At 40.3% G+C, this 20,225-nt stretch overlaps 1 protein-coding gene across 1 annotated transcript in view; it reads left to right on the top strand.

The window, feature by feature from the left end:
* The window catches only part of ARSB (arylsulfatase B), a 248,481-nt gene extending 229,123 nt beyond the window's left edge, over window positions 1-19,358 (top strand). Inside the window, exons 7-8 of the mRNA XM_001381553.4 lie at window positions 10,554-10,676; window positions 14,381-19,358. Of these exons, the coding sequence (XP_001381590.2) occupies window positions 10,554-10,676; window positions 14,381-14,646 (389 nt within the window). The 3' untranslated portion in view covers window positions 14,647-19,358. The remainder of the gene's footprint in view (window positions 1-10,553; window positions 10,677-14,380) is intronic.
* The last annotated feature ends 867 nt before the right edge of the window (window positions 19,359-20,225 follow it).

The following is a 20,225-nucleotide window of genomic DNA, read 5'->3' as shown; positions in this document are numbered from 1 at the left end:
TTCTGTCAAATAGTTTGTATAATATTGGGATTAGTTGTTCTTTGAATGTTTGATAGAATTCGTTTTTTAATCCATCTAGACCTGGGGATTTTTTTCTTAGGAAGTCCTTTGATGGCCTGTTCAATTTCTTTTTCTGATATGGGGTTATTTATGTATTCTATTTCTTCTTCTGTTAATCTAGGCAATTTATATTTTTGTAAATATTCATCCATATCACCTAGATTGCCATGTAATTGGACATAATAATTTCTAATGATTGCCTTAATTTCCTCATCATTAGAGGTGAGGTGTCCCTTTTCATCTTTAATATTGTTAATTTGCTTTTCTTCTTTCCATTTTTTAATTAGATTGGCCAGTATTTTGTCTATTTTATTTGTTTTTTCAAAGTACCAACATCTAGTCTTATTTATTAAATCAATAGTTCATTGACTTTCAATTTTATTAATTTCTCCTTTGATTTTTAGGATCTCTAATTTAGCTTTCATCTGAGGATTTTAAATTTGTTCACTTTCTAGATTTTTAATTTGCATGCCCAATTCATTGACCTCTGCTCTCTCTAGTTTGTTAATATATGAACTCAAGGATGTAAATTTCCCCCTAAGTACTGTTTTGGCTGCATCCCATAGGTTTTGAAAGGATGTCTCATCATTGTCATTTTTTAAATTAAATTATTGTTTCAATGACTTGTTCTTTAAGTAACCAGTTTCAGAGAATCATATTATTTAATTTCCAATTAACTTTTGATTTGCCTCTCCATGTACCCTTACTAATTATTATTTTCATTGCATTATGATCTTAAAAGGTTGCATTTATTATTTCTGCTCTTTTACACTTATTTACAATGTTTTTATGCCCTAGTGCATGGTCAATCTTTGTGACTATACCATGTGCTTCTAAAAAGAAGGTGTATTCCATTTCTACCTATTTATTTTTCTCCACATATCTACTAACTCTAATTTTTCTAAGATTTTATTCACTTCTCTTACCTCTTTCTTATTTGGTTTTTGGTTTGATTTATCTAGTTCTGATAGAGGAAGGTTCAGTTCTCCCACTAGTATGGTTTTTCTATCTATTTCATTCTTGACCTCCACTAGTTTCTCCTTTAGAAATTTGGATGCTACGCAATTTGGTGCATACATGTTGAGTACTGATATTTCCTCATTTTCTAGACTGCCTTTTTTCCTCATTTTCTAGACTGCCTTTTTTCAGGATGTAATTACCATCCCCATTTCTTTTGACTAGATCTGTTTTTACACTGGCTTTGTCAGATATTATGATTGTGACTTCTGACTTCTTTTTATCAGTTGATGCCCAATAGATTTGGCTCCATCCTCTTACTTTTACCCTATGTGTGTCTACCTTCCTCATGTGTTTTTCTTGTAGTGTAACAGTTAAAATTTAGGGGAGACGGGGAGACTGAGGCAAGTAGAAATTAGTTTTTCTCTGCAAGGAGTATTATATTTTTTAGAGATTTATTGAAGATTAAGGATTAAAGAAAATACAGGATAAGAGACACATGCCCAGGCCATAGAGAGGCCTAGACACAACCTTACCTACATTATGAAAAAAAGCCACCCCTGCCCCAAAACGGAAGTCCAAGAGACAGGACAAGACCTTTGCCACCAGCTTAAATCCTTCCTCGATCTCGGCCCATCTCAGAATTCCTGTGAGATTACAAAGCATTTTGGGGAAGTGGAGCAAAGGCTTGTGGGGATTGTAGTCCTGTATTCGAGTCTATTTTTTACAGTAGACAACATATGGTAGAATTTTGGTTTCTAATCCATTCTGCTATTTGCTTGAGTTTTATGTGTGAGTTCATTCCATTCACATTCAGAGTTATGATTACCAGCTGTATTTCCCAACATTTTGATTTCCACTCCTAGTCCTGCCCTTTCTTCTTTCACTATTTCCTTATACTACACCAGTGTTTTGTTTTTAATTGGTTCCCCTAATTCCCACCCTTATTTTACTTCCCTTTCTACTCCCTCTCCCTTCTTATTTCCCTCTTATTTTCTTTACGGTCTTTTTAAACTACCCCCCCCCCAACCTTGTATTGCTTCCCTCCCCATCAGTCTGTTTGTTACCCTTCTACTTCTCTATAGGGTGCAAATCAATTCTCTGACCCAAATGGATTTGATTGTTTTTTCCTATTTGAGTAAATTTCAATGCACATAAGAATTGAGTATTTCCTATCTCCAACCTGTTTACCCTTCTAATGTATTGGTGTTCTCCTTCACTCCCACCATGCACTTCTTTATGACATATAAATTTACCCCATTTTGTTTCTTTTCTCATTTCTCTTAGTATTAATCTCTTTTTTTTACCTCTAATTGTAAATATAGATAGATAGATAGATAGATAGATATGCATCCATATATCTATATACATATTTATGCCTTGGCATTTCATCTTATACAGTTTGTCACTGTTCCTTCTAAATATTCTTCTAGCTATTCAGGTGATAATAACAATTTTTAAGAGTTACCAATATCCTCTTTTCTTGTAGGGATACATATCATTTTAAGTTATTGGGTCACTTTAAAAAAAAGGTGGGGTTTTTTTTGTTGTTTTTTTCCCCCTTTCTTAATTACCTTTTGATGATTCTCTTGAGTTCTGTGTTTGGGCATCAGATTTTCTGTTCAAGTCTGGACTTTTCTTTGGGAATGTTTGGAAGTCTTCTATTTTATTAAATGACCATACTTTCCCCTGTAATAAAATAGTCAGTTTTGCTGGGTAGTTGATTCTTGATTGTAGACCTAGTTCCCTTGCTTTCCAGAATATCATATTCCATGCCTTTTGGTCTTTCAGTGTAGATGCAGCCGGATCCCGTGTTACCTAACTGTAGTTCCATGGTATCTGAATGACTTCTTAGCAGCTTGTAATATTTTTTCTTTGGTCTGGTAGTTCTTGAATTTGGCTATAACATTCCTGGGTGTTGTCAGTTGGGGATTAAGTACAGGAAGTGATCTGTGGATTCTTTCAATCTCCACTTTTCCCTCTTGTTCTAGAATATCGGGGCAGTTTTCTTGGATAATTTCCTATAATATGATGTCCAGGCCTTTTCTTTTGTCATGATCTTCTGGTAGACCAATGATTCTTAAGTTGTCTCTCCTGAACCTGTTTTCTAAATCTTATGTTTTATGAATGAGGTGTTTCATATTTTCCTCAATTTTTTCATTCTTTTGATTTTGTTTTCTAGTTTCCTGCTGCCTTGTGAAGTTGTTTGCTTCTAGTTGCTGTATTCTAGTTTTTAAATACAGAATTTCATGCCTGGCTTTTTGGTCATCCTTCTGTTCTGATTTTCTTTGGAGTTCATCTTTCATCTCCTTTGCCTCATTTTCAAGCTGGTTAATATTGTCTTTCAAGACCCTATTTCTCATTTTAGTTCAAGTGCCTCTGTTTCCAGATGACTTATCTTGCTTTTTAAATTCTTTTCCCACATGTCTTCAGCCTTTCTTAATTGTTTTTTTAGTTTTTCCAAAGTCTATGTCCAATTCACTGGAGTTTCTGTGTTTTTGCTTGGTGTTCTTTGATCCTCCTCTGTTTCGTTTGCTCTTCGTTCATTGCCTGGATAGAAGCTGTCCTGTAATTTCTTTTTTCTTTTTTTGTGGTTTGCTCATATTTGCCCCTTCTTTGCCCCCTATAGTTGCCTGTAGTCTTGCTCTTCTCAGTAAGTGCTGGATCTGTGGGTTTGGGCTGTTCTGTTCTGAAGGGTCTTCTTCTCTACTCTGCTGATTGATTGGTCAGGGTGAGCCCTGATGCCAACTCTTCCCCAGCTGTCAGCAGAAGCTGAGAAAGAGTTAGATGTCCCACCTTGTTATTAATGTGATCTATAGTAATTGCAGCCTTCACCCTTGGATTTTGGTCAACAGGTTCTCAAAGGAGTCAGTGTGGGAGGGGTGTTGGAACTTGAGCTTCCCTGCTCTCTAAAGGCTTCTTATCTGTTCTTTTGACAAGATTAAGCCAGATCTTGCAGAGCTGGATGTGCCCTGAGGCCAAAACCTGGTGGGGGGGGTGGGGGGGGGTAATATGGAATGTCTGTGATTGGGCTACCTTTTCTGAGCTTCTTCAGCTGCTTCCCCACTGCCTGTGTGTTCAATTCCCTGAGCCTGGCACAACTGTGCCAGCAAGGTACTCCCTCCAGAATAGCAACCTTGCTGGCCAAAAGATTCCAGCCACCTCTGGAGGCCCAGTACTATAGGTGGGGGAGGAGTCCTGGGACCTTCCTTCTTCCTTCCCCTTAAATCCAAGTATTCTAGAATTCAGGCTTTTTGAGGGGGCTTACCTTTTAAGTTGAGTCCAGCAGGAGGGTTCCTTAGCTCTGTCCTATTGTTAGATTTGGTTTTCTGTCCCCTAGAAGCATTTTGTTTTTAATTGGTGAGGAAGGATTTTCAGAGGTCTGACCTTGTGCCGCCTCTATGCTACCATCTTGACTCTGCCTCCAAAATTATATTTGTTTTTAAAAACACTATCATTTATACTTTAATGAGTAAGCAGGTATGGATACAGTCTCCTCGTTAGCTTTCCACCCCTACCCCATCGCCTTAATAAGTGGTCATCTAGACACATTTCTTTAGCATTCCTTCCCATGCCTCTATATTCTTTTCTTTTATAATTTCTTTTTTATTATAAACTTAAAAGCATAAGCATTTCAACAGCCAGATTAGAAAAGGGGATTAAATAGAAAGCTGTGTATCTGTTTTGTTTTTTTTTTAATGAAATAAATTTTTTTAAACCCTTACTTCCAAAAAAATGTCCAAAAAGTGAATCACTCTTCCCCTAACTGTCTGATGAGTTGATCTCAAGTTTAGCCTTTGACCATAGACATAGTTTCTGATTTAGAGTGAATAAAAATTTATTCTAATGAGCTTTCCTCACCATTCATTCAAATTGGCAAGATTCTAACTATATTTCAATGTTGGTATCTTCTTAAATACAAAGCTAACGTCACCCTTGCTGGGAAGACTGGCTGGTTCCTTAAAGATGGGCTCAGAATTCAGAATGATCTGGGTAAATTGGACAAGTAGTCAGGAACAAAAATAAACTCCATAGAATTAAGTTTGATTGTGACAAGTATATAAGGGAGAAAGTCCAAAGTCTCCTTCCAATACCCATCCTACCCCTAGGAATATGATCACAGAGGCAGTAACAGTCTCAGGTGACTGGGACCTGGGATCGAAGTTTCCTGGTGCAATCTTTGGGTGCTTTTCTTACCCAGTAGGTCTGGTTTTCAGGTTAACAGAAGCCAACTTAAGCCCTTACTTCTATCCCTTTGCCTCAGTCTCATGAGTTGATGGGCAATTGCCCATTACTGGTAAAATCAGTTATGATGCCTACTCTAGTAATGGTATCATCAGTAAGAATCATTTATACATATGGAAGATGATACATTAAATAGTTAAATTCATTACTAGTTCTACTTAGCTCAGAAGGCTCATATGATTTTCAAATGTTATGTAAGTGTTATTATCATTATGTTTTTATCTTAGTCTCATATTTTTCAATGGAATTAAGACAGAAATGATTCAAGAAATGTTTTACTCCATTGCTATTTTTTTAGATACAATTTATGTTCTCCGACCTGTAGTGCAAGCAAATAAAGTAGCTGCTTTTTGTAACTGAATAAAAGTATTGAGATATGTCTGTCTCCTTTAGACTCATTAAAGCATTTTGACAACAACTTCAGTAACAAAAAAGATGATGGAGGCAACATGTTGGCAAGTGTTTCATCCTGTTCCCAAGTTGTTTTCATTTCTTCTGCTAGATCTCTGTATTTTGAAATGTTTTTATTGTTATGCTTGTCATTATCTTTAGCATTTTTCCTATTATATTTTTATTTTGATGAAATCACAGGTACAGATAGAAATATATGGGGAGAGTAGAGTAATGCATACTCTGGAGCCCATATTTACTGACACTGGTATTTTCGCATTACATCTTTCCTAGGGGCCTAGGGGTAACCCTGAGAATTAGAATTATGTCACTAATGCTGTAGCTCATGAGCCCCCAGTGGTGTGCTGCCCCACCACTATCAGTTAATATTAGTTACTCGGTCAAACTTAATTAGTTTTTAGAGGATTTCTTAAGGTTATACCAAGATCATTTGACACAAAGCATCCCCCTCAAAAGCCTGTGACATACTATCCCACTATTACTTACAGTCCAAGGAGGGAAGTGTGTCCAGGTTTAGAAAGCACACACAGCAAAAGGACAGGTAACTCACAGCTCCTGGAAGTCCTTTTGCACATCATTTGACCATTAGAATGTTCCCTCCTTAGGAGGGATCTGGCTTTTTTGCTGGGTCTCTTAGAAAATGTTGGATCTGCCTTTCCTCATTATATTCTGCCTATCCTGAGCTCCCAGTACAGACATTACCACCAGTCACTGCTCTCTCAGGGTCAAGGAACATCAAAATGTTCATTAAAAAATCCGGATCTTTTGACCTGCCTTCCTCTGGTAAAGGGAAAGGAGGAGTCTGAGGTCAAGGCCAAGGCATACTCTACCATCCCCCTTCCCCAAATAATTCTTTCCCAGGGATTTGTTTTGGGGGTTTCTGTCACCAAGCTGCTAGAGAGGTGCTTTCCCCAATTTTGAACTCATTTGCTATTCTATAGATGGCCCACAGGGAGTGGCCAAATGTCCTCAGGCAATTGTGACAACACTGCAATTATCCAAAGGGCTTTCAGAGATCTAAGTGGATCAAGGATACCTTCCCCACAACTTAGTCTAAAGTCTATGATTAATTGATTGATTGAGCTGGATGGTGTCCAGGGCTTATTTGTATCATATCAAACAATCATACTATGTTTTCGCTTGATTCACCATGCCACTTACAGAAATATTTATACTGTCTTCTCCAAGGAAAATGGGCAAATAGTTGTTGATTGACTGGCTGCTATGGGTAAACTTCTAGACAATGAGGCTGCCATTACATGGTAAGACCATGTTTATACTCACTTTGTAACCCTTAACAACATTTAATGCAGTATTTTGTACATAATGTGCATAAACATTGACTAGATCTCTTGCTGAATTATCCTCTAATCTGTAATCAGAAAAGGCTTGCTAAAATGCCAACTTCACGTCACTCCCCAAAGTATCAACTCCAAAATTCTCAGCTTAGCATTCAAGGCCCTTTTCAATCTACTTCCATCCTTACCCATTTAACTTTCTTCCCATTATGCCTCCAACTTCTACTCTAACCAAGCAAATAGCCTTATTGACCATCAGAATAATTCTTTTTCCAGCTCCAAACTTTGGCTCATGCCATTTCCTTGTACTTGGGAAGCTCTTCTTTTCCACCCATCTGTGACAGACTTTTTCCTAGTGCCAGCCTCTGTCACACATCCTAATCTTATTTTTCTCTAGCATTCATCCTCATGAAGTCTGCCAACTACTTCTGCCTTAGCCTCTCCCTCTTCCAGCCTCCTATACTTTCCAGTAAGTGATAGGATAGCTTGAGGAGATGCTGGGCTCCATCTCCCTCAAACTGTCCAGCCAAGTCTGAATGAATACCTGTTGGGGATACCAGAGAGGCCATTCTTGTTCAAGGACAATAAACAAACTGGATGGAAATCCTTTCAGACTGTAAGGATTTGTGAGTCTCTGTTATATATTATTAACATCACACCGTTCATTTTGATCCTCAATTATATTCTATCTTGTTTTATATTATTGACTAACTCTTTAATGTGTGTGTATATGTATATATATATTCCAGCAATATGGAAACATGCAAAAAAGGGCCATTAAACTGTGCATACCATTTGATCCAGCAATGCCACTACCAGGTCTATATCCCAAAGAGATCAAAGATAGGGGGAAAGTACCTGCTTGTACAAGAATGCCTACTCGTACAGCTCTTTTTGTAGGGGCAAAGAACTGGAAACTGAATCAACTGGTTGAATAAGTTGAGGTATATGATTATAAGGGAATGCTGTAAGAAATGATGAACAAGACTTATGGGAGGTGATGAGAACCAGAAGAACATTGTGGAGAGCAACAACAATAACATATGATGATCAATTTTGAATGAATTAACTATTATCAGCAATCCAAGGAACCACGAAAACACTAAGAGACTTGTGACAAAAAGGCTATCTACCTCTGTAAAAGGAAGTGACAGGATCTGAAGGAAGATTGAAGCATAGCATTCTTCACTTTATTTCCTCCATGAATTTTTCTCCATTGTAAATTATATCTGTCTTCTTTGACAATGAAATGAACATGGAAATATGATAACACATACACAGCTGATATCATATTACTTGCCATCTTGGTGAGGGGAAAAAGGTGGGAGGAAGAGAAAGAACAGAAATTATAAATGTCAGAAAATGATTATTAAAAATTATATTGGCATATAATCTGGAAAAAATTAAAGTCCTCCTGAACCCAAAATTTGTAGTGCAAAGAACATGAGGATTAAGCAACAGCCAACATCTTTCATCACTTAGCCTTCGACTTATTATTTAGGTATTTTGTGTTCCTGTTTTGTATACATTTGGGCAAAACATGAATAGATGTGACATGACTACATTTCCTCTTTTCCATTTATAATTTCAAAATTAGATATCCATTTTATGTAACAAACATCCTTCCATATGAAAATATGACCTTTATACAAACTTGGTTGGAGTAAATAACAAAGTTGTCCATTTTTACTGGATTAAGAACTCACTTCCCATGATCGATAGCCTCACACATCTCAGACACCAGGAGAATCTGTTTACTTTGGAACCAAAACATACTCAAACAAACAGGGAGCAGCAAGTATGAAACAGGCCTTCCTTTGGTACCAAAGACTTATTGGTGTGAGATTGTTGAGACTTAGAGGTAGGAAACCACAAATGTTTATTTGCTCAGTCTCCAGTGTATCTCGACAACAGCTTTGTTTTAAATGATGACTAAGCCTTGTGACTACACTGCTCTTTCAACACTATGAAATAGTCTTGCTGTTCCCAACCCTCCTGGGATCTGCACTGGATGAGGGGAGGAGCACATTTGTCAGGAGACATTTTATAAAAACAAGAGTCGCTAGCAGTGAAAATGGAAAGAAAAAAAGTAAGAAACTGAACAATTGTAATATCATAATGACCCCTGGAGCAGAGATAACAAGAACCATTTCCTTTATCTCTTAACAGAAGTGGAAGATTAGGGTTGTGGTATATTGTCTGGGGGGCAGCTGGGCTCTGAGTCAGGAAGACTTAGCTTCCTGAGTTCAAATCCAGCCTCAGAAACTTATTAGCTGTGTAAGCCTGGTAAGTCACTTTACCATTTTTGCCTCACTTCCCTCATTTGGAAAATGAGCTAGAGAAGGAAATGGCAAGCCACTCCAGTATCTTTGCCAAGACAACTCCAAATAGGATCACAAAGTGAAACTGAACAACAATATTGCCTTTGATTAGCTTGCTGATTTTTCTGAACTCTTTTGGTTTTTCTATTTTTTTTAAATTTTTATTATAGGAGATAGATAGTTCTTTGAGTAGGTAGAGGAATGGAGAAGGACATATTCAGAAATAAAGTTGATATCAAGACAAAAATGATCCAAGCTTGGCCATAAAGAAGAGATAGATAAATAAATGAATGGATGAATGAATAAATAAATATATGTGTGTGTGTGTGTGTGTGTGTGTGTGTGTGTGTGTGTATAGCCTTGTCATTTGTTTGCAGAGATGGATAACCATGGGTTTGAGACATTATATATTCCATGAGATTTAATTGATATATTCAGTTAGTTTTGATTAGCTTCATTTTTCCTCTTTCATTTTTATTCTTTGTTGTAAGGGATGGCTTTGGGGTGAATATATTTGGGAATGAAGGTAAAGTAAAAAACAAAAAGTGGCAACTGGGTGGCACAGTGGATAGAGTGACTCATAGATAGACTCATCTTCATGAATTCAAATTTGGCCTCAGACACGTAATAGCTGTGTAACCTTAGATAAGTCACTTTAGCCTGTTTGCCTCAGCTTCCTCATTTGTAAAATGAGCTGGAAAAAGATATGGCAAACCACCTCAGTATCTTTGCCCAGAAAACCCCAAGCGGGATCATGAAAAGTCCAATAGGACTTAAACAGCCGAATAACCACAATGAAAACAAAAGACATCAATAATTTTAAATATATCAATAAAAATAAGATTCCTTGAAAAAAGAAACAAAATAAAAAAGGTTAGTCATTGTCTAGACGAAAGCACATTAAATCCATAAGCCAGTGAAATCCCAGAACCAGGTCCTCCCTTCTTTAAACATTCTTCCCCCAAAAATGCTACAACAGAAAAATACAGAATTCTATAAAGGAAAGGCAAAGAGATTTTAAAGCCAGATCAAGTTCTGTTGTCTTCTGAATTGTTCCTTTCAGTGGTTCATGACAGATGCCTAATGTTACTGGAACTATTTAATACAACTCATGAAGAATTCCTTTCTAGAGTGGGAGAGCTATTTACCCTACAGTACTAGATCAAGACTACTTACTGTTCTATAAGAAAAACGTTAAATCAGTCTATAAGAATATGCTCTTGAAATGACGATTTCATTCTACCATATTGTTTTTTTTCAGGTGACAGACCCGCTAGTCCTCCTTCCACAAGGGATCCCTTTCCTTCAGCACATTCTACCTTCAATGTATCTATCCACGCAGCAATTCGATATGGAAACTGGAAACTATTGACTGGCTACCCAGGTAGTAAAATGATCATAAATTAGCAGCCTAATAGGCAAAAGGTCAGAGAGATGACCATTCAGTAGTGAAGCCTTATTCCCCTCCTTCCAATTCTTTAGCTTGCCTCCTTCTCCTTCCTGCTTTCCTCGGTGTTCTTCCTCTCTAGCCCCAAACTCTCTGCCCCTTTCCTGCCCCCTAGAAGGACACCTGGAAGGCTAAAAAATGGTCTTTAAAATCTTGATGGCCTTCATGCTGTGTGGCAGAGGCAGAGAGCTATTTCTTCAAGCTTTTCCCTTCCCTCTTTTGCTAAGCAACCTGTTCCCAATTACAATGCTTTCCCTATTACCACTTCCCTAGTTTTTCTGAAAGTCTGTGATTGTCAAGCAAAAGTCTACAAATTAAATGAGTGACCCTTACAAGGCATGTTCTTTAAGCTCCTAAGTGAGAAAATTTGGGTTTAATCTGCTGGATTTTTACTAAAACCACTGGAAATTGACTCTAAAAAGGAAGAAAGGAACTTTCTTTGCCACTTTGCCACTAACTATTTTGGAAAGTAGATATTTTAAGTGCTTGAAGCAATTCAACAATGTTTAATGTGCATTTATTGAGTAGTGTGTGCAGGAAGGTGTGTGCTGGAGCCCGCTCCAATGGCTGCAGACAACCAATTGTGACGTTTTCAGTCAGAGTATTTATACCTCAGAAACTGGCTACAAATCAGGGCTTGATTTATTGTTTTCATGATTGTCTAGTCTTAAGGAAGGACTAATAATGCAGATTAAACTTAAAGGTGCATCACGTGTCCATTTTTTCCCCACAGAGGTAGTTTTTAAACATTGGCCAATACATCCCTGACTATGCTCAAGCCCCAAGCTAAGGACACCAAGAAATAAAAAAGAAAAAGTCCTTGTCCTGAAAAGAATGTCTATTCTATGCAAGATAATCATCACGAACACATAAAAGCAAACACAGATTTTATACATGACGTGTCATTTCCAAGGGGTACGATTCCTAGCAACTGGCAAGGCTTGGGTTTCCTTTCAGACGTAAAGCTTCCCGAGGCGAGAGAAGCTTTAAGGTAGGAAGATAGAGGAAGGATAGAGGTTTTGGATACCGCGAGGGGGGTGGCGGAGCCAAATTAGAGATATGAGGTGGCAGGAATGAGTCAGAAATTAATTATCAATGAGCCACAGCAAAACTCCGATCAGTGGACTACTCAGAAGGCTTGTACCCGTCCAGTGATCCAAATTTAATACCACATGGGTCGGAGAGATGATAGAGAAAAGAAAGTGCCTGGCTGAAAGCCAGGTCCCAGGTGAGAGAGATAGAGAAGGAACGGAATTAAAGATGGAGCTTGACCAGAGGCCCAAGCTCCAGCAAGGACAGACATCAGTGGGAGCTGAGATCCAAGAGGAAGAGAGGGAAGAGAGAGGGCGGAGATTGCTGTGGCTGCTTTTAATGTCTTTGATATGCAAATATACACAATACATAGGGATGATTATCATTGGTTAATGACAAGGTATAGGTGTGGTTTCTCTTAGCCAGGTGAGCACAAAGAAACCTGTTTTCCCACCTAACCTGGGGGAAGCTGGGGTCAAGGGTCAGAAGCTTTCCTAGCCAAGCGCAAGACTGAGCATGCTCAAGACTGAGCATGCTCTCTTCTAAGACAATCTGTACATACTAACTGTTTCCCTTGCCCATATCTAAGGGTGGACTGCTACAAGAGGTGGCACTGGATCTGAGCTAGGAAGGAAGCTGGGGATTCAGCAAGGCAGAGATGGCAAGGGGGGACCTCAGAAGCCTGGAGGACCCCTGCACAAAGCTGCACGGAGATGAGGTGGAATGTCCTATGTGAAGAAGGGCAGGAAGGATCGTTTGGCAGAAGCATAGAAGGGTGAAGGGGATCATGGGAAATGAGCTTGGATAGAGAGGACAGCCACAGCCAAATGGGGAAGAATTTTAACAAAGCAAAAGTTTGTGCTTTCTCCTATGGCCTGGGCCTCCCACGTGGGGGCCAGCTCCTGTCCCCAAGAGGTGTGTGCTCGGCTAGTCAGACAGTAGGAAGTGGCCTCATACCCTTTCTCCCCCTGGGATCATCAGTCGTGAGGCTTGTCTCCAACACACTTACATCCACCTTATTCCCTGGTATTACCCTGTTCCATCCCCTGCCTCCTCTGTGCAGGCTCCGTGTTTCCACCTTCTTAGTCAGGTAGCATTGGGAAAATGTCCACCTCTTTGCACACCCACCCTCTGACTCTCAGATCCCCTGTGACCGTGGCAGGAGGACCTCGAATGGTGGGTTCTGGACTTTGCGTTCTCTAGACAGGTAGATGGTACAGATAATTGAACACTGGTCCTGAAATCAGAAAGACGAGTTCAAATGCAGTTTCAGACACATCAGCTAGGGTTTTTGTTTTTTTTTCCTTTTCCCCAGGGAACCAGAGATTTATATTTAACATGTGGATTGTGTGTGTGTGTGTGTGTGTGTGTGTGTGTGTGTGTGTGTGTGTTTCTTCTGGAAGACAGTATAGTTTTGTCTCAAAATGTCTTATAAAAGATTTTAAAATTTCTGTGAAAGGCCCCACCATTCTTCTAGGCACCCAGGTTTACAACCTAGGGATCATCTTCAAGTCCTCGCTCTCCTTCACCCCGTATGTCCAGTCTGGTACTAAATCTTCTTGCTTCTATCTCCACAACATTTCTTGCATCTCCATTCTTCTCTCTAAGTTCACATCCTGATCATCTCTGACCTAGATGACAACAGTAGCTTCTTCCTTAACTGGTCTCCGGGCTCCCAGCCTCTTTCCCAACTTCTCCATCCATCCCATCCTTCACACAACCCCCAAAGACATTTCCCCAAAGCTTAGTTTTGTCAATGTCATTCTGCCCCTCCCCCCATTCAATAAATGTCACCGGTTCCTTATTGACTACAGAATCTATTATATTTCATCTTTAAATCATTATTTATAAATTTCTATTTTATGGTATAGAGTGTGAGTTTTATACCATATATTGTTTTTAGTTCAGTAGCATATTTATATCATTTGTAAGTAAATGCACATTCAAAAATTAATTAGCTAGAGTGGGTAGGTGGCTCAGTGGATTGAGAGCCAGGCCTAGAGATGGGAGGTTGTAGGTTCAAATGTGTCCTCAGACACTTCCTGGGCAAGTCACTTAACCCCCATTGCCTAGCCCTTACCACTCTTCTGCCTTGGAACCAGTCTACAGTATTTATTCTAAGACGGAAGCAAAGACTAAAAAAAAGAATTACTGATAGATATGAGATCAGAATTTTGGAGGCTTTTGTCCTAGAGACAGGACAGAGACCCAGAAGCTTCAGGGTAGAATGAAGGTTAAGTTCGTGACAGTTGAGGAGGAGTAGGAACAAGGAAGCAAGAGCATTTGAAAGGACAGTGACTTGTCAGTTAAAATCCTCCAGTTTAAAGGTAAGGATGGAGAGATTGGCATTGAGGATCCTTTAGAAAGTAGGGGGTATAACCCAAGAGCTGACCAGGATCTAGAGAGGAGGATAGGCTTGATTGGAGGGAATCCTACAGGAGGAGCAGGGGGTATCCTCCTGGTCAGGGGGGACGAGAATGCAGGCACATCCAGGACTGCACAGTGGCCAGGGATGCAGGGTCTTTGGGGAAGAGCCAGGTATCCACTGCTGCAAGCTCTGTCCAGCTGTACACAGGACCTCCTCTTACTGGTTTGCATTTCTCTAATAGGTTGTGGTCACTGGTTTCCACCACCAACTTTATCCAACGTCACAGAGCTCCCATCGCCTGACCCACCAACGAAAAACCTCTGGCTTTTTGACATTCAACAAGACCCTGAAGAAAGATTTGACCTATCCAGTCAGCATCCCAAGATCGTCAAGAAGCTTCTTGACCGGCTTCAGTATTACCACAAGAACTCAGTCCCGGTGTTCTATCCCGATGAGGATCCCCGCTGCGATCCTGAAGCAGCTGGAGTCTGGGGGCCGTGGATGTAGGATGTTCATCAGCTCTCAGACTAGAAGCCGGCCTCTCAGGGAACTTCAGGCCTCCGTAGTCACCCCATTTGTTCTGCCCCCCTCCAGGCGACTTCCGTGACCTATCTCAGTCCTAAACCATACCAGAGCCTCCGATTTCAACCTCAGATGCACCTAAGAAGCAGACACATTCAGGAACATAGACTCTTGCTGTTCTTTGATTAGGGGGAAGTTTTAAAAGCAGGGACGATTAGCTCTTGATTCACCCCCTCTTTCCTGAGCTTCAGGACAACTGAAAAACTTTACTTCAGATAAGAAACTCTAATTGAGTCGCTGAGTGAGAGAACAGCCTGCTGAGTTCACCTAGCAAGTCAGATGCTAGATTTTACTTTTGCCAAAAGCCAGGTTTTATTGGAAAGTGACTCACATTTCTTGCAGTAAATGAAGAGAGCAGACAATTGCTCACAGTTAACATTGGCAAAAGTTCTCTCTCTCTCTCTCTCTCTCTCTCTCTCTCTCTCTCTCTCTCTCTCCCTCCCTCCCTCCCTCCCTCTCCTAATTTTCTCTTCTTCCTTTTCTGTCCTTTAATTCTTCATCCTCTCTTCCCCCCTCCTTTTTTTCCATTTCTCTATTTTTCTTGATATTGTGCCCAAAAGTTCCCACCAAAATACTTCTCCTTCTTATCCTCCCCTCCCCAACAATACAGCTTAAGATCTATCTTTGATTTTAGTTTGTTGTAAAAATTCAATATAATAGGGCAGCTAGGTGGCACAATGGATAGAGCACCAGACCTGGAGTCAGGAGAACTCGAGTTTAAATTGGGCCTCAGACACTTCCTAGCTATGTGACTCTGGGCAAGTCAAGTAACCCTAACTGCCTAACTCTTACACTCTTCTGTCTTAGAATTGATACTAAGACAGAAAGGAAGGGAAGGAAGGAGGGAAGAAAGAAAGAAAGAGAGAGAGAGAGAGAGAGAGAGAGAGAGAGAGAGAGAGAGAGAGAGAGAGAGAGAGAGAGAGAAATGCAACATTTCAGCAAAAGCTAGGCATGGATCCTGACCCACTTCTTTGGCTTCTCTTCTTTTCCAGTGAAGATTCTTTTTTGGTCAGATGATTTTTCCAAGCGTTGCTCCTTCTTCTAGATCTTTTTGCTACTCTGCATGGGTCCTTCTTCCTACATACTCTTTCCTCATCTATAAAATAAGAAGGTTGGATTGGTTGGCTTCTAAAGTTTTACATGGCTTTCAGGCTTTAAACCTGTGATCCTCTGCATCTCTACAGTAATGGTGTGGTGGGAGTTCTCCTTTAGGAAAGATTGCCATTCAGTAGCCCTGAACAGGAAAAGACTGTTCAGCAGAGCCAATCAATGCATCCCTTTCCCTGATAAACCACAGTATTATGACACAAACCACAGTATTACTGAATTTTACTGAAGCTGCTAGCTGTGCCCTTCTACAGTGGGCAAGCCTGGCTCTGGATCCTTTTACCAAGCTCCTTTTTCTTGTCAAAGACAGAAGAGTTTTGTTTCATGTTTGTTTTAAACAATGATGACAACTTGAATTACGTCATGGACTTGATGGGTTTTACCAAGCTGAGTCCACATGGATACAAACTAGGTTATGGCACCCATTATTCTTGGGCCCCCCATTCTAGTGAGAGTGGCCACACAAGCACTCAGGAATTTGTTACAAGGGAATCACTTTAAAAGACTGATATATATTAATTTAAGGTCGCCAAGGAATTCAGCTATGTAATTCCTAAATGAAAACTCAAGTCTGCAGTCAATCTTTTATGGAGTTTAATTTCAATAGGAGTAAGAAAGGAATTAGAGATAGAGAGAGAAAAAGGGAGAGAAGGGAATAGGGCTTAAATACCCCTTCTGTTTAGGCTGGGCCAAAAGGCCCAAGCCCTTTGATAGCTGGGGCAATGAAAGGAGATCAGTCCCTATTACTCACGTGACCAAAATGGAGAAACAGTCTCAGAGGCCCCCACTTTCAGCTTCCTTCAGAGCAAGCTTCTCAGAGCCCACACGAACCACACCGACCAACTTCTCCACCCCACCGAGTCTTCAGACCCCCCTGATCTTTAAGGAAACCATCCAAGTTGCCTCCCCTCAGTTCTCACATCTACCAATCACCTGTCCATCAATTTCCCTGTGCCAATGGAGGCTCTAGCTTAACCCAGGACCGCCCAGAGGCTTTGCACATGTCTGTTGAAGGTCATATTTTCAAATAATTAAATCTTTGCTCCTTTGCTACAGCCCTTTCTAAATCCTGTTAACCTGAGTAGGGTAGAGATTGGAATAATTAAATTTTGATCTAGGCTGCAGCCCTTACTCAATCCTGTTAGGACTGAATAGGGTGGAGATTGATTCCAAGTATCTCCATTGTATCAATTCTAAAATCAATCAAGACTCAAAGAAATTCCTGTTCTATGCTTAAGCATAGGTCAAAGTCCTTTCCATTGTTCAGCAAAGGGTTTCTGTCCTAAAGTAATCTTAAGAAGGGAAGAGAAGGAACCTCCCATGCCAATGGGGTTCACATTCCAATAGTCAAGACCCACTATCAATAGGAAATTTTTCAAGTATGAAATTTCCCAATGGTGAAATTTCCAACATTTATAAGTCTAAGAAATTTTGAGGTTTACAAATTGGGAGCAGTGCCAAGGGGAATTGGGCTCAGAAAGCCCTGGTCAATGTTGATGGCTCTAGGCTTGGGTGAAGCAAAGGAATGGCGAGTGCACACTCTTCTTTCTCCTCTCATCCTTATAACCATTCTAGGAGTGAGAGAGAAGAGGAAGCATCATTCGCCTATAACAGCTCTTAAACATGTAACTACCATTCTGTTGGCCTGGGTCAGTGTGGCTGAGCTTTCAAGACCCAGAGGAGCATTTCTCACTTTTTCTTGGTATTGCTTTATCCAGTAAAGTGCTTCACCATAGACAGTGCCAGATCAATAGCCTAGAAGAGAATCCAATAGAATCAGAAACTCACTCAAAATGGCCCAACGTGCCTAGAGGATATTTTTTTCAGGGTTGAAATCATGGCTTAACTATCTCATTAACATTATCATATTAATTATTTCATCACTCTGTAGAAAGGTTCTCTAGCCCCTTTGGAAGAGAAGGGGGAAGGGGAGACCTCAATGTGTGCATGCCTGCTCAATGCATATTACTACCCCCTTTCCTCGTGTCCCTGCTCTCAGGGAGCTGAGACATTTGTACCGTGGAACAGAAGGGCAACAGCAACAGCCAGGAACCTTGACGAGGGCACCAGCCCCTTTGCCACTCGGAGGCTAGCCCAGGCTCCTGAACCAGGGTCAGGCTGGCCCATTCCCACAATGGCTGAGTTGTGTGTTTTATGGGGAGAATTGAGTGAGAACTCTTCATGGCAGCGTAGCTCCAGGGATCCTGACACTGAATCCCCTTGAGCCAATGTGCACCAGAGGAATGGCGGTTAAGAGCTGGCACGGAATGCACTCAAAGGCCTGGGTCACAGGAATGCTGTGTTATGAGGTCAATTTTAGACGTCCTCTTGACAGCACTTTCTGTGTGCTGCCCATTTCTCTCAGATGTGACTGTGTCGGGGACCTTGCAATCCCGACACACATTTGTCCACTAAAAAAAAAATGCCAGCTTATTTTTCTTCCTTTTTCCCATAAAAATAACTTGATGTAGATTACTAGATAGCTATCCTTATGTTCAGGGCACTGTTTTCTAGTCACTGCCAATGCTTATTTTGTAAAAAATTCCCTAGAAAGAAAAGGGTTTACAGTCCATTGCCATCTTTCTTCCCAGATTGTTGGTTTTTTCCAATTCTAGTATCTTTACTGCCATTTATAGTTCCAACACATCGTACACAAAAAGTGTTTGTAATAGATATTTAGGAGGAAATGTAGTGTGTCTGACAGATGGTAAGTTTGTGGAAATAAACTGGCCTCTAGTATTTAGGTTGTTACAACCTGGAAGGCCTGTTGGTGTTGCCTACTGGCCTTTAGTCTCTCTTGGTGAAAGTTTACAAACTTCCTTGATAAATGTGAGTACAGATGTCTCCCCATCTCCCCATCCTCATGAAGGGAAACGTATATGAGAAATCTCCATTCCTAATCCCATGGGACTCTGACATTTATGAAGCATAAGACCTTCAGTAAATCATTTAAAATCCCCGTTTTATCATCTATAACAGAACAATGACCTGACTTGCCTACCTCAAAGGATTGTTGTAAAAAAACGGTAAATTTATTATGCACCTACTGTGTGCCAGCAATTGTGCTAGCTGCTGGGGAGACATCAAAAGAGTAAAGCACTCTTGTTCTCAAGAAGCATACATTCCATTGAGGAGACAACATGCACACACATCTACACAAATGTAACCTACATGTATGTTCTCAAGAAGCATACATTCCATTGAGGAGACAACATGCACACATATGTAACAGATGTATACATTAAATAAATAAGGTCACAGCTATGAATGTGCTTTTTATGTTACATAAAGCACTCTACACATGCAAAGCATTATGATTTGGACCCTAGACCTTTATCCATGATAAATATCTAGATAACCTTAAAATATACAAGAATTGTGAATAAATGTGAAAGTATTGAGTACAAATGTTATTGTTTTCATATGAAATTGTTCATTTTGTAGGAATATGGTTTGTTGGACTGTTACTTTACTTTATGGATCTATCTGGTTTGAGAGCAAAATAAAGTGAATTATCTTTTAAAATGTAATATCTTTTGTGTGATGCTTTCTAAATAAATAAATGTCTGCAGGAGGAAGGCCATTTCTGAACCACCGCCATGCTCCCTTTTGAGGGGTAAAGTCAAAGACGACCAAAAGATTACAATATTTATCTACAAGAGAGGTATCAGACTAGAATTATATCTATCTGTTAGCCCTCAAATTTTTCTGAGGATGTTTATGTCAAAGAATACAATATTAGGAGTCCAGAACAAAAGCCAATTCCCTGATCACTCTCAGGGTGGAGGAGAGCTATGTTTAACGTAACAATGACCAGCTTAGATCTCTCATCAAATGCTAATTGTGATGAAGACCACAAATAGAAAATGGGAAGTAAAACCATTTATCCAAGCAAAATAGCAAGTAGAAATTGCAGAAGTTCTACAGATTAGATTATTCCAAAAATATATATAAATGAGCTCTTCTGCTAGATGTTAGGTAAATCTCACCTCAAACCAGGAGAGAGTGAGACTGATCTCCCATTCTCACCAGTCTCTAGAATGGCATGCTCTAGAGCCGTGATGGTGAAACTATGGAACACATGTCAGCACTGACACACATAGCCATTTTTGATGACACGCAGCTGCATATAGGCTTAGCGCACCTCAGGACCCAGGAACCGCCTGGGGAGCCGTGCACCAGCAGTCATGATCATGCCCTGGCCTGGCCCCAGGGTGGGGAAGGCTGCTCCACATGCTGGCCATGGGGGGCGGTGATGAGAGGTGGGACAGCACCAGGCACTGGGGTGCATGGGGCTCCCACAATGTTAGGGAGGAGGAGTTCGAGGCAGCCTCTGCTCTCCAGGCTCCCCTGGGCCAGCCAGCTGGGGAAGGAGTGGGGGCAAGGCTGGGCAGAAG

Source organism: Monodelphis domestica, chromosome 3 (genome assembly GCF_027887165.1).
Source record: "Monodelphis domestica isolate mMonDom1 chromosome 3, mMonDom1.pri, whole genome shotgun sequence".
Taxonomy (NCBI): domain Eukaryota; kingdom Metazoa; phylum Chordata; class Mammalia; order Didelphimorphia; family Didelphidae; genus Monodelphis; species Monodelphis domestica.
The sequence above is the reverse complement of the archived record's forward strand: the minus strand, read 5'-3'. Positions and strand labels throughout refer to the sequence as shown.